The 12,477-nt window shown below is 30.1% G+C and overlaps 1 protein-coding gene across 1 annotated transcript in view; it reads right to left on the bottom strand.

The window, feature by feature from the left end:
- bwa (alkaline ceramidase) overlaps positions 1 to 12,477 on the bottom strand; it is a 54,809-nt gene that overhangs the window by 28,108 nt on the left and 14,224 nt on the right. The window contains exons 2-3 of the mRNA XM_075294076.1: positions 8,297 to 8,553; positions 5,273 to 5,410 (exon numbers count right to left, since the gene is read on the bottom strand). Of these exons, the coding sequence (XP_075150191.1) occupies positions 5,273 to 5,410; positions 8,297 to 8,553 (395 nt within the window). The remainder of the gene's footprint in view (positions 1 to 5,272; positions 5,411 to 8,296; positions 8,554 to 12,477) is intronic.

The following is a 12,477-nucleotide window of genomic DNA, read 5'->3' as shown; positions in this document are numbered from 1 at the left end:
TGAAAATATCCTTTACAGTTTGTGAGATATGGGCCCCACAATTTATTTTTTGCCAAATTAATTGTATTTCCTACAAAATTCTACGCATTTAAGAAGAAAAAATTGTGTACCTACAATGGTGGTCATACAATTAGAAACGTTATTTGTAGATTGAATTTTTGTATCACCTTAGCTACTACAGAGCAAAATTTAATAGCGATTTCGATTGGGAAAAAAGGTGCAACATTCTCGAAATTGATATGAAGGACACTGTGATAGATTTTGGATCCTGTATCTCTCACAATATTAGGAATTAACAATAACTTTGGAATGACGCTATCATTTGGTCGAAAATGCAATGAGGAAAAAAGTAAGGTAACACCAAGGCAACATTTTTTTTTTGAGAATCGAATTTTCTGCGAAATATAATACATTTAAATCAATATAACAAGAAACAATAATAAACTTAGTATTTCGTTGGGTACCCCTTATTTTTAATTGGTATCGAATTCCAAACTTCCCTTATATTTCGAAAGTGATCTTCATTATTTTTAGGTATCTTCGTTTTTAGCATTCGTTCCACATCCCCCATAGATTTTCTATGGGATTTAAATCCGGACTTTGCGATGGCCAAGACAAAACCGTGGTTTTTGTATCCGTAAACTGTTGGTTTAATACGCGCGAAGTGTGCTTCGGATCGTTATCCTGTTGAAAAATGTACGTTACCGGCATATTTGCGAATGAGTATGGTTCCATTTTCCAATATATTTTTATATTGATGTTGGTCCATGCGTCCATCCATGCGGTGTATGGGACCAATACCATACCAACTGAATGCTCCCCTTACCATCACATTTCCACCTCCGTGTTTGTCTTCATGGTGTACAGTCGACTCCGCTTTAGCGCAATGCGCTTTACTGAAAAACCTCGGATAACTGAAATCGATCGCATTCCCCAGTTGTTTTTTCTGTCCATTTCATTTAAATTACTCCGCTTTAGTGAAACTCCGCTTAACTGAAAAAATCGGATTACTGAAAAGTTTTTTGTGTTCAAATGAGTTTCGTCACATTAGTATGACTTCGCTTTACTGAAAATGCCACATTCTCGCTATTGAGAGAGAGTACATTTTCTTCTCCGTATTGAGAACGCTTTATTTCAAGTGAAGATGGCACTTTCAAAACAGTTTAAATCACTCTGTAAATAAAATCAACTGAAAGGTAAAATTGTAGATGGCACACACACGGAATCAAACACCTTGTTTTTATTATTTTATGTACATAGCATTGGTCATAAGTTCGGTTAACTGAAATTGAGTGGATTTTTTTCCAGTTATACGGAGTCCGTTTTACTGAAACTTTTTCAGTTATCCGAAGTTCGCATTACTGGAAGTTTTTTTCAGTTATCCGTAGTCCGCTTTAGCAAAAACTTCGGATAACTGAAATTAAATGGCTGCATTTTTAACGTTTCAGTAAAGCGGAGTCGACTGTATCTAGGATCCAATGATTTGTTCAGAGGCCTTCTAACGTAGCATTTTCCATCTGAGTGAGAACATAACGGGAATACCGGAAGAGAGAGATGCACTTTGGGAAAGTTGTAAACTCAAATGTAACTGAAAACCAACCGTTTCTAATTCTATGGCCACCAATGTATGTGCTTTAGATTAAAAATTGCAGACTCTACAATTAGGAATTTCAAAAAAATACCGAAATTTGGCCAATTTTTTCGGAAAACGAACCTACATCCATTCTGTTATATTTGTATTCTAGACTTCTGCCAATTTTCTTTGATTGTTATAGAACACCAAAAAAGATACGTTTTAAGATTTTATCGGTCATTTTGGTCAAGTAGTATATGAGTTATTCTCAACCCAAATCGGCCATTTTTGAAAAAGAAAAAAATAGTTTTAAAAAATTCTCATTTGACAAAGCATCAATGACTAAGCCGTTCTCTTTTCCAAAAAGCCACATTAGTTAGTGACATCACTAACTAACTGTTTCAACAGCTGAGAAATATGCAAATTACAAAAATAATTTTTTTAAATATATTTCCCCACTTTGGGGATTTTTTATACGAATTTTGGGAATAGTACTTTCAGCAATATTTCTTAAAACATTTTTTTCTGCAAAACTCATATAAAAATCATTATAAAGGTTTCAATTCAAATTTTTAATTCCCAAAAACTTGTATTAAAAAAAATTGTTACTTGCACCAAAAAGTTTCAATTGTCGTAATTAAAGTCGAGAATAAAAATGTTACAATAGGTGCCTTTTCCGGAAAAATTGGTCGAATTCCGGAATTTTTTACATTCCAATTTTAATCTAAAGCACATAGGTATACAATTTTTTCTTCTTAAATGCATAGAATTTTGTAGGAAATACAGTTAAGAAAAGAAAACATTGTTAAAATATAGCAAAAAATAAATTGTGGTGCCTATATCTCGCAAAATATAATAAAAAATATTTTTTGTCTTCAATTAATTGATCCAATTAATTTTGAATTGAAATGTCACAGAAATTATAGCATCAATTAAAAAATTAATTGATCCAATTAAAAAATTAATTGATACTATTAATTTTAGTGATTGATTTGTATTTCAATTAAAAAACTTGTTGAATCAATTAAATTTTTAATGGAATATTTTCTAAAACTCAAGATTTTAACCCTTGTGTATGTGATAACACCGGATGCGATACCAGCGTGATAAGGTCCCGTGGGACCTATAATAAAAAACGAATGGTAGAGAGGTTATCCCTACGATATTTTTCGATTATTTACTATGGGTGGAGTCTTCTACGACTCACAAATTGCATATATAGATATTTGTTTGTAAATAAAGATTTTTTTTTATTTTTAATAGAATACAGATAATGTTTAAATTTTTGATTAGTATTCTAGAGGCCCTGATGTTTGTCACAGGCGTGGTACCTATAAGTATCCTTATACGTACCAAGCAACAATATATTGTTTTAGAAGTTGAATGGTCTGAACAAACTGGATGTTTGAAGGAAAAACAAACCGATTTTTTGTAGTGACGTTCGTTTTATTCGCAGTATTATGTGCAATAGTTGCTTCAAACTTGGTCAAAATTGAGGAACATTTTGCCAAATTCCAGGAGCCTATGGGTCTGGAATATGTATAGAAATATAAAAACTTAGATCGACCATGATTTCTATGAAGTTCAAATAACTTTTTTTCCACTTATAGTTTCGCTATATATATCCACTATACTCGGAACACATAAAACTATGTACTATGAAGCAATGAAACCAATGGAAACTTCAAAAATGACAAGTTCTTCTAAATAACGGTATTTTCTGAAAGGATGTTGTTGTTATTAATTGTTCCAAATACAAAAATCGCATTATCTTTATGCAACTTTTTAAACTGCGCTAAAACCACTAATGCAATTAGTGGTAGGTCCCAATGGACCTCATCACGCAGAATCGCACTAAACTTTTTAAAATACCTATAAAAACCGATTTAATGATTCAATCACATAAAAATTTACAGTTTTCAGCTTAAAACACTTTAATACAAGAAGTCATAAACCATCACGCTGCAAATCATGCAAAAGATAAAGTTATGTAGGAATAAAAAAAGTCCAGCGGGACCACATCACGCACAGAAGGGTTAATTGGAAAAATGTAAGTGAAATATTTTTCTGTATAGCTTTCACACAAAGAAAATTTTATGTTGACATCTTTATCAGTTCAAAATTTGCGGAATTATTAAAAAACGATTTGGAACCACTGCACTATGGTCTAGCGGCCCCAATTTTTTGGCTAAAAATTATAGCGCTTAAGCGGTTGTTCTGATCACCACAAAATATTCTAGACATTGATTCAAAAGGACAAAACCTTTAAGATTAATGCATGTTTGAACCCGCCTGCCCCAATACAGGGTGGGAGACAGCGTGTCAAACTATACTGCTTTCATATTTTTATACCCACCACCATAGAATGGCTTATAATACCTTTGTCATTCCGTCTGTGACACATCGAAATATCGATTTCTCCCTGAAGCCAAGCATTGTTGTCTAAATTAAATCTGTCGAGTTGTCTGCCTACTTTTTGACTCTTTTGACTCAATTTTACACAATAAAAAAACTTTTATTTTAATATAGTGAATATATTCCGCTGAAATGCTATGATCTCCATAGTTTTTAGCAATATGGTTAAAAACGTTATCAAATTTTTCTTCTTTCTGGTGTGAATTCAACCAAACATTGAGCAAATCTCGGTTTTTGAAACAAAAAGTGCCTAAAATAAAAACGCATTTATTCTTTAAAAAGCAGATAAAAGCAGACGATTAAAGCGGAATTTAACACTTGAGATGTTCTAGAATCATCCTGTTTTAAAGCCAAGGTGGAATAAGGTGGACTTGCTTAGTTTTATTCCATTTAATTTTACGAACATTTTTGATGTTTAAAATTTGAGCTTATATAATAGCACTATTATTTCATATCACATTAACATTTTCACATTTTGTTATTTGATAATTAAAGTACATACCATCATCTTTCATTTCCATATTATAAATATTTATAATATAGTTTCACTTTACTTTGCAAAGTGTTCTTGATATGTTAAAAATCACAACACGTGCAGAAAATTGCACATGTTGTCAGCCCTGGCAAATAACGGTTTTTTGGCGCATATTTTAACAAACTATATTTTCTGACATCTGAAAGTATTTATTATCGTATGACAGTAATAAATTTTGAATTTAGAAACAAATTATATTCGACCGAAATTTTCAACATAAATGTAGTTTAGGATAATTGATATTTTATTTAAAAATGTAAACATTTTCCAATTTGACTTAATTTTTCAATTTGATACAATTGCATTCTACTTTTTAATTGGAAATATTTTTCTGTATATAACGCTGTCTAGTTTAATAGATATATCAGTGTGTAAACTTCATGTCAGCTACCCAATAAAATTTCCCCAATGTGAGAAAGTTTCCTTCACTAACATATAATAATTTTTGATTTACTTTAGCTGTATATTAACTAATATATTTACCTATTTATATCATATCGTCGTTAGTATATTACAAAAAAAATTAAAACAATCTAAAATTTACCAATATTCTCTATCCGAGTGAGTTCGTTTGTTTTTAGTCCGTCATGACTATTGACTATTCAAAATAAGCCTATTGTTATGGCTTACAATTTTATTTATAATTTCATTGTAAATGCAATTAATCGATAAATAAAATAAAGGAATAAAGAATGAACCAAGTCCCTCCGGGAATTTCATATATTACATAAATATAACGTACTATCTACCTTTTTAATTCAGTGTACAGCATAACCATGGTTGGAACTCCCATTGCCATAAGAACAAAGGCATTTACAATAGGTTTCCATACCGACAATCCAGTGGCAGTTATTGCACATACAAACATTAGTAAACCAAATGTACGCCTGAAATTGAAAAGAAGATAAACAATAAGTATTGGTTAATGATAGTAAATTGCATATATGTAGAGTTAACCTCAAATAAAAAAATTAATACAATATGCATTTTATACCAAAAGAATTGTGTTAGAAAATTTATTAGACATAGTTATTTCTTTTTCACTTGTTAAAATTAGAAGTTTGAAATAAAAGATTGGGGTTCCAAATTGTAAAAATGTCTTTAGTACCATAGAAAGTTCATGATGGCCGCATTATTGGCAGAATTTACAAATTTAAGGTTAACTTTACAGTTTGCAAAAATTTTAGACACTTCTTTCTTTTCACACACAGACTTTATTTTTCATTGCTGTTACACACGAGTGAATAAAAATAGCAAGTTAGGCATACAATCTTATTTAACATTAATCTAAACATCGAAGTCGACTTTTTGTAATCTTCTTCGACTACTCAGTATCTGAATTTTTTGAAGATCTAGTCAAATCGACTAATAGACTTTTGATGTTGGCCAATATCGGCTATTCGACTTTTTATAATGACCAAAACCGACTATTCGAACTTCGGAATGCGGAGTAGCTCTTTTTATGCTAAAAATGTATCGATAATCTAAAAAGTTGAAAGTCGGTTTTTTTTCTATATAAATAAAATTTTCTATAGAAATAAAATTTTGACAAAATTTTCTATTTTGTTTAAAAAAACTAAACTAAATTTTCTATAAAAATAAAATGTTGAAAAATATTTGTCAAAATTTTATTTCTATAAAAAATATTGCCAAAATTTTATTTCTATAGAAAATGTTCTCAAAATTTTATTTCTATAGAAAATTTTCTCAAAATTTTATTTCTATAGAAAATTTTGTCAAAATTTAATTTCTATAGAAAATTTTGTCAAAATTTTAATTCTATAAAAAATATTGCCAAAATTTTAATTCTATAGAAAAATTTGTCAAATTTATTTCTATAGAAAATTTTCTCAAAATTTTATTTCTATAGAAAATTTTGTCAAAATTTAATTTCTAATTTTAATTTAATTTATCGATAATCTAAAAAGTTGAAAGTCGGTTTTTTTCTATATAAATAAAATTTTCTATAGAAATAAAATTTTGACAAAATTTTCTATTTTGTTTAAAAAAACTAAACTAAATTTTCTATAGACATAAAATGTCTATAGAAATATTGCCAAAATGTTATTTCTATAGAAAATGTTCTCAAAATTTTATTTCTATAGAAAATTTTCTCAAAATTTCTATAGAAAATTTTGTCAAAATTTAATTTCTATAGAAAATTTTGTCAAAATTTTATTTCTATAGAAAATTTTGTCAAAATTTTAATTCTATAAAAAAATATTTCCAAAATTTTATTTCTATAGAAAATTTTGTCAAAATTTTATTTCTATAGAAAATTTTGTCAAACTTTTATTTCTATAGAAAATTTTGTCAAAATTTTATTTCTATAGAATATTTTGTCAAAATTTTGTTTCTAAAGAAAATTTTGTCAAAATTTTATTTTTATAGAAAATTTTGTCAAAAATTTTATATAGAAATAAAATTTTGTTGTTGTTTTTGATTTCAGCTTAAAACCATGCATTGACTAAACTACAAGTGTAGCTTACCCAACAGAGGTAAAGAATGTTTGTCAAATTTATTTGGGCAAAGACCTATAGACTGCAAGATGGTTGGATGGACGCACGTTTCGGAATTACCACATTCCTCATCAGCATCCTCTACTTGCAGCAAAACTATCAACCAATTATCAGAATAAATTCAGGCAATTCATTAAACCCAACAATGAACCTTCCGCAAAAAGGTTTTACATGATAGCCGGCTTATGCCGAAATAATTTCGTACAAACATATCACTTTTCCTTTGCCACCGTCAAATCATCGATTTGAGTGCAGTTGGCTCGGTTTATTTTGAGCGTGCTTCCTCTTTTTTCATTCGTTTTGTTTTGTTATTGTTGGTTTTGTTCTTTAATCATTGTTGTTGTTTTTGATTTCAGCTTAAAACCATACATTGACTAAACTACAAGTGTAGCTTAACCAACAGAGGAAAAGAATGTTTGTCAAATTTATTTGGGCAAAGCCCTATAGACTGCAATCCTCTACTTGCAGCAAAACTATCAACCAATTATCAGAATAAATTCAGGCAGTTCATTAAACCCAACAATGAACCACACTTGAACCTTCCAAAAAAGGTTTTACATGATAGCCGGCTTATGCCGAAATAAATTCGTACATAATTTTCTATAGAAATAAAATTTTGACAAAATTTTCTATAGAAATAAAATTTTGACAAAATTTTCTGTAGAAATAAAATTTTGGCAAAATTTTTCTATAGAAATAAAATTTTGACTAAATTTTCTATAGAAATAAAATTTTGACAAAATTTTCTATAGAAATAAAATTTTGACAACATTTTCTATAGAAATAAAATTTTGACAAAATTTTCTATAGAAATAAAATGTTGATAAAATTTTCAATAGAAATACAATTTTGACAAATTTTCTAAAGCAATAAAACTTTGGCAAAATTTTCGGTAGAAATAAAAATTTAACAAAATTTTCTATAGAAATAAAATTTTGACAAACCTAAAATTACAGTTTTTTGGTAAAATGTCCTTTTTAAATTTTTTTAGACTATTTTTGGCACGAGTGGCTTGGAACCCACAAACTTTCCTACAATTTCACCTCAGCTTTCACACAAAACAGAAATTTCGTGTTGATATCTTGACCAAAAGCTGCAGAATTATTTTAAAAAATTGATTGAGAAAACTAGGAGTTTTAATAGTAGGGAATTTAGTGACACAAGAAAAATGTGCCAAAAAAGTATCAGTATCAAAAAAAAATCTTAAGATTGTTTTATCATAAATACAATTGTTTTTGTTATATACATACATACCTATTACTTCGGCAAAATTTGGGAAAATATTTTTTTGGACAAAACAATGAATATGCTGCCATAAAAACCCAAAGTATTGCCAATTCATCCAAAAGTTGGCCAATCAGACTAAGTGTGGCATGAAAATACATCGAACTGAGTCCAACAATAATCAATAAGGCCCAGAGTAAGTGTATGCCATTGGTTACAAAGCGTCCATACTCTTTGAATAGATACATTAGCACAGGAGGTAGTAACAAAAATAAGAAATTGCTTATCTGAAAAATAGTTAAAAAAAATACAATAAATTAGACAAGTAGAACAAATTAGGAAAATAACTCATTTATATATATATATATATATATATATATATATATATATATATATATATATATATATATATATATATATATATATATATATATATATATATATATATATATATATATATATATATATTTTTTTTTTTTTTTTTTGAAAATATTTTTGTTAGAAATTTTCGATGGTGTTCAAACATTATCTATATAAATGATCGTTACACATACTTATTTATGTACATAGTACGTTAAATTATTCTAAACCAAAGTCCAATAGTAAGACCTATCTTATCTCCTTGAAATTTAAGAAGCAAAAAAAAAAAATATTTTTTGGGTGGTCAGTTTTTATGCATGTTACTATATAATGTTGATAGTAAACATCCAAGAAATTTTAAGAAGTTGTCCAAAATAATTACTTTTTAAGAACACGCATATTTCCCAATTCCTAGACATTTTTCACAGGTTTCCCCAAAAAAAAACTTTCCACTTTAAGGGTTTAGCTCAAAATCGTTTGCAATACACCAGGCAAAACATATTAAGTTGTGCCTTCGAAATAGTTTATTATATTCCACCTGTTATATTTCACATATATTAATTTACACAGGTATTGCATTACTAACATATGTACTATCGCTTTACATACAATATTGAATTATTGCTATTTGCTTTATTTCTAGCAAAATGGATTATGTCCATTTATCGGTAAAAAAATTCGACCCACATTACCGGCCATTTTTATGTAGTTCCGTTAGGCTTTAACTGCCACTGTTAATAGAAAGTAAATTGCAAATATCTGTTTTCCGGTTAACTTTAATGTGTATGAAGATAAATTCGAATTTGAAATTTGCAGCAAAAACTTAGCCGAGACACAAACCAGCACCAAAAATATTTTTCAAATTCGAATTTAGGATTTCAAATTCGAATTTGGATTTTTAGTATTTTGCTTATTATTTAAAAACTAAGCCGAATTTCCGCTTTTCCCAAATACTTTTCTAATGAAGACTTTCATGTGTATGAAAGCTGAGCTCAAGCCCTTTTCAATGAGCCTAGTCTCTATACCGCACGCGGCTCAGTTTTGGCACAGTGGGCCCGTTGGAAAAATTTGTTGAAAAAGCATTTTCAAATTTCCGCTTTTCCCAAATACTTTTCTAATGAAGACTTTCATATGTATGAAAGCTGAGCTCAACTTTCCAATGAACCTAGTCTCTATACCGCACGCGGCTCAGTTTTGGCACAGTGGGCCCGTTGGAAAAAAAAACTTTTCTAATGAAGACTTTTGTGGATATGAAAGCTGAGCTCAAGCCCTTTCCAATGAACCTAGACTCTATACCGCACGCGGCTTAGTTTTCGCACAGTGGGCCCGTTTTAAAAATTTCTTGAAAATTTTATTTTTTTTATTTTTTCACAAATACTTTTCTAATGAAGGCTTTCGTTGGTATGAAAGCTGAGCTCAAGCCCTTTCCAATGAACCTAGTCTCCATACCGCACGCGGCTTAGTTTTTGAATAATAAGCAAAATACTCAAAATCGAAATTCGAATTTGAAAAGTATTTTTGGTAGTGGCTAAGTTTTTGTAACAAATTTCAAATTCAAATTTATCTTCACACACATTTAACTTTAACTGAAACATTTTCAACTGTTAAATTTCTAACTGGCATATGGAATTTATAGGCAAGATGTCAGATATTTCCATACACTGAAAAAACTATTTACGTGAACTTTGCTTCAAAAAATTTTTTAATTAAATTTAGGACACACATTTTGAAAGTTTGCGTCCCTTCTTTAAAGTTGCATGTCTTTAACCTAAGGCAAATTTTCCTTAAAGTCAAGAAACACATTTTTGATTTAAAGAAATCGTTTAACTGAAATATTTAGATTTAAGATAGAAACGCTTCAAATATAGACTAAGACTAATTTTGAGGTTTTAGCATCTTTGGTTTAAGTTTTTTTGGAATTAAGAAAATATTTTTTACTTCGAAGTATCCGTCATAATTTGGATTCTTAAACAGGCATTTGTTTGTATATGAATAGCTTTATTAATATACCGGAAAATTTTTTTCATTTATTTTACTTCGATAAATGAGATCTGTATCCTAATTTTAATTTTATAGAACCTAGATTTAAAGCCAGATAGGTCGCAAAAAAATTTCCTTATTTTAAAGAAAAATCAATTGAAACTCTAATAGATTCAATTAATTTATTAGGACTGATCTATACACAACACACGCAAAGGAAAAAACATTTGGAAAATGTGTACCTAAAACGGTTTTCTTTTATTGGAGTTCTTTTTTTGAATTTCTTCAAAAATGTTAAACTTTTATCACCAAAAAAATTCGTTTGTTACAAAATTTGTATTTTTTCAATAAAAAAAATACTTTTTGAACCAAAAACACAGTCCATTTCGTTTATATCAAGCACTATTCTTTTCTGACTTTAAGTCTTTAATAAGACACATTTTACAGTTTCATAATAAAAATTTAATATAGTTGTATGTAAAGAGTGATACGGTCAAAATTTGGTCAAGGGAAAACGCGTGTAAATCGGTGAAATCGTTTATTTAAAAAATCATTAAATTAAATTCCTTTTTCAAGTTCAATTAGTATAAAATTCAGGAAAAATATTCAGTTAGGCTTTCGCTTTTCCAAATCCAAATTGCCGGGCCTCACGCTTGACACCTGCCATCAGATTTTGTACAGCCACCTTGTGCACCTTCTTCGCCGCAGAAAGCCAGTTTGCCTTGAACTGCTGCTCGTCCTTAGCAGTTTTTTTGGTCTTCTTTAGCTTCCGCTTGACAATAGCCTAGTATTTCTCAATTGGGCGGAGCTCTCTGTCGGAGGGTTATTGTCCTTGGGAACCACCTGCACGTTGTTGGCGCCGTATCACTCCATGGCCTTTTTACCGTAATGGCAAGATGCCAAATCCGGCCAAAACAGTACGGAACAACCGTGTTTCTTCAGGAAAGGCAGCAGACGTTTATTCAAACACTATTTCACGTAAATTTCGTGGTTGACAGTCCCGGAAGCTATGAAAATTCTGCTTTTCAAGCCACAGGTACAGATGGCTTGCCAAACCAGATATTTCTTTGCGAACTTTGACAGTTTTATGTGCTTGAAAATATCTGCTACCTTTCCCCTTCCTTTTGCCGTATAAAACTGCTGTCCCGGAAGCTGCTTGTAGTCGGCTTTGACGTACACACAAAAAAATTTTTTTCTGATTCAATCACGAAATTAATTGATCCAATTAATTTTTAATTGAAATGTCTTCAATCACAGAAATGATAGTATCAATTAAAAAATTAATTGAAGGTCAATTAAAAAGTTAATTGATCCAATTAAAAAATTAATTAATACTATTATTTTTGTGATTGATTTTTGTTTCAATTAAAAAATTTGTTGAATCAATTAAATTTTTAATTGAATATTTTTTAAAACTCAATTAAAATTTTAATTGGAAAAATGTGAAATTTTTTTGTGTGTAGGTTTCGTCGTCCATTACCACGCAGTCAAACTTCGTCAGCATCGTCGTGTACAGCTTCCGGGATCGCGCTTTGGCCGTCGTATTTTGTTTATCATCGCGATTTGGAGTCGCTACCTTCTTGTAAGTCGATAGTCCGGCTCGTTTTTTGGCTCGATGCACGGTTGTAGACGATACACCCAGCTTATTTGCGGCATCTCGGAGAGAGAGGTTAGGGTTTCGCTTGAAACTACCGGCAACTCTCTTTGTCGTCTCAGCGGCTTCCGGTTTTCGATTTCCCCCCGATCCAGACTTCCTGGCTGTCGACAAACGTTCCCCAAACACTTTAATTACATTTGCCAGCTTTGCGTGCGAATAGCTCGGATTTTCGCGATGCGCGAGCAAAATTTTGATGCGCTGCTCTTCTTGCTTG

The sequence above is a fragment of the Haematobia irritans genome, chromosome 2 (assembly GCF_050003625.1).
Source record: "Haematobia irritans isolate KBUSLIRL chromosome 2, ASM5000362v1, whole genome shotgun sequence".
Taxonomy (NCBI): domain Eukaryota; kingdom Metazoa; phylum Arthropoda; class Insecta; order Diptera; family Muscidae; genus Haematobia; species Haematobia irritans.
The sequence above is the reverse complement of the archived record's forward strand: the minus strand, read 5'-3'. Positions and strand labels throughout refer to the sequence as shown.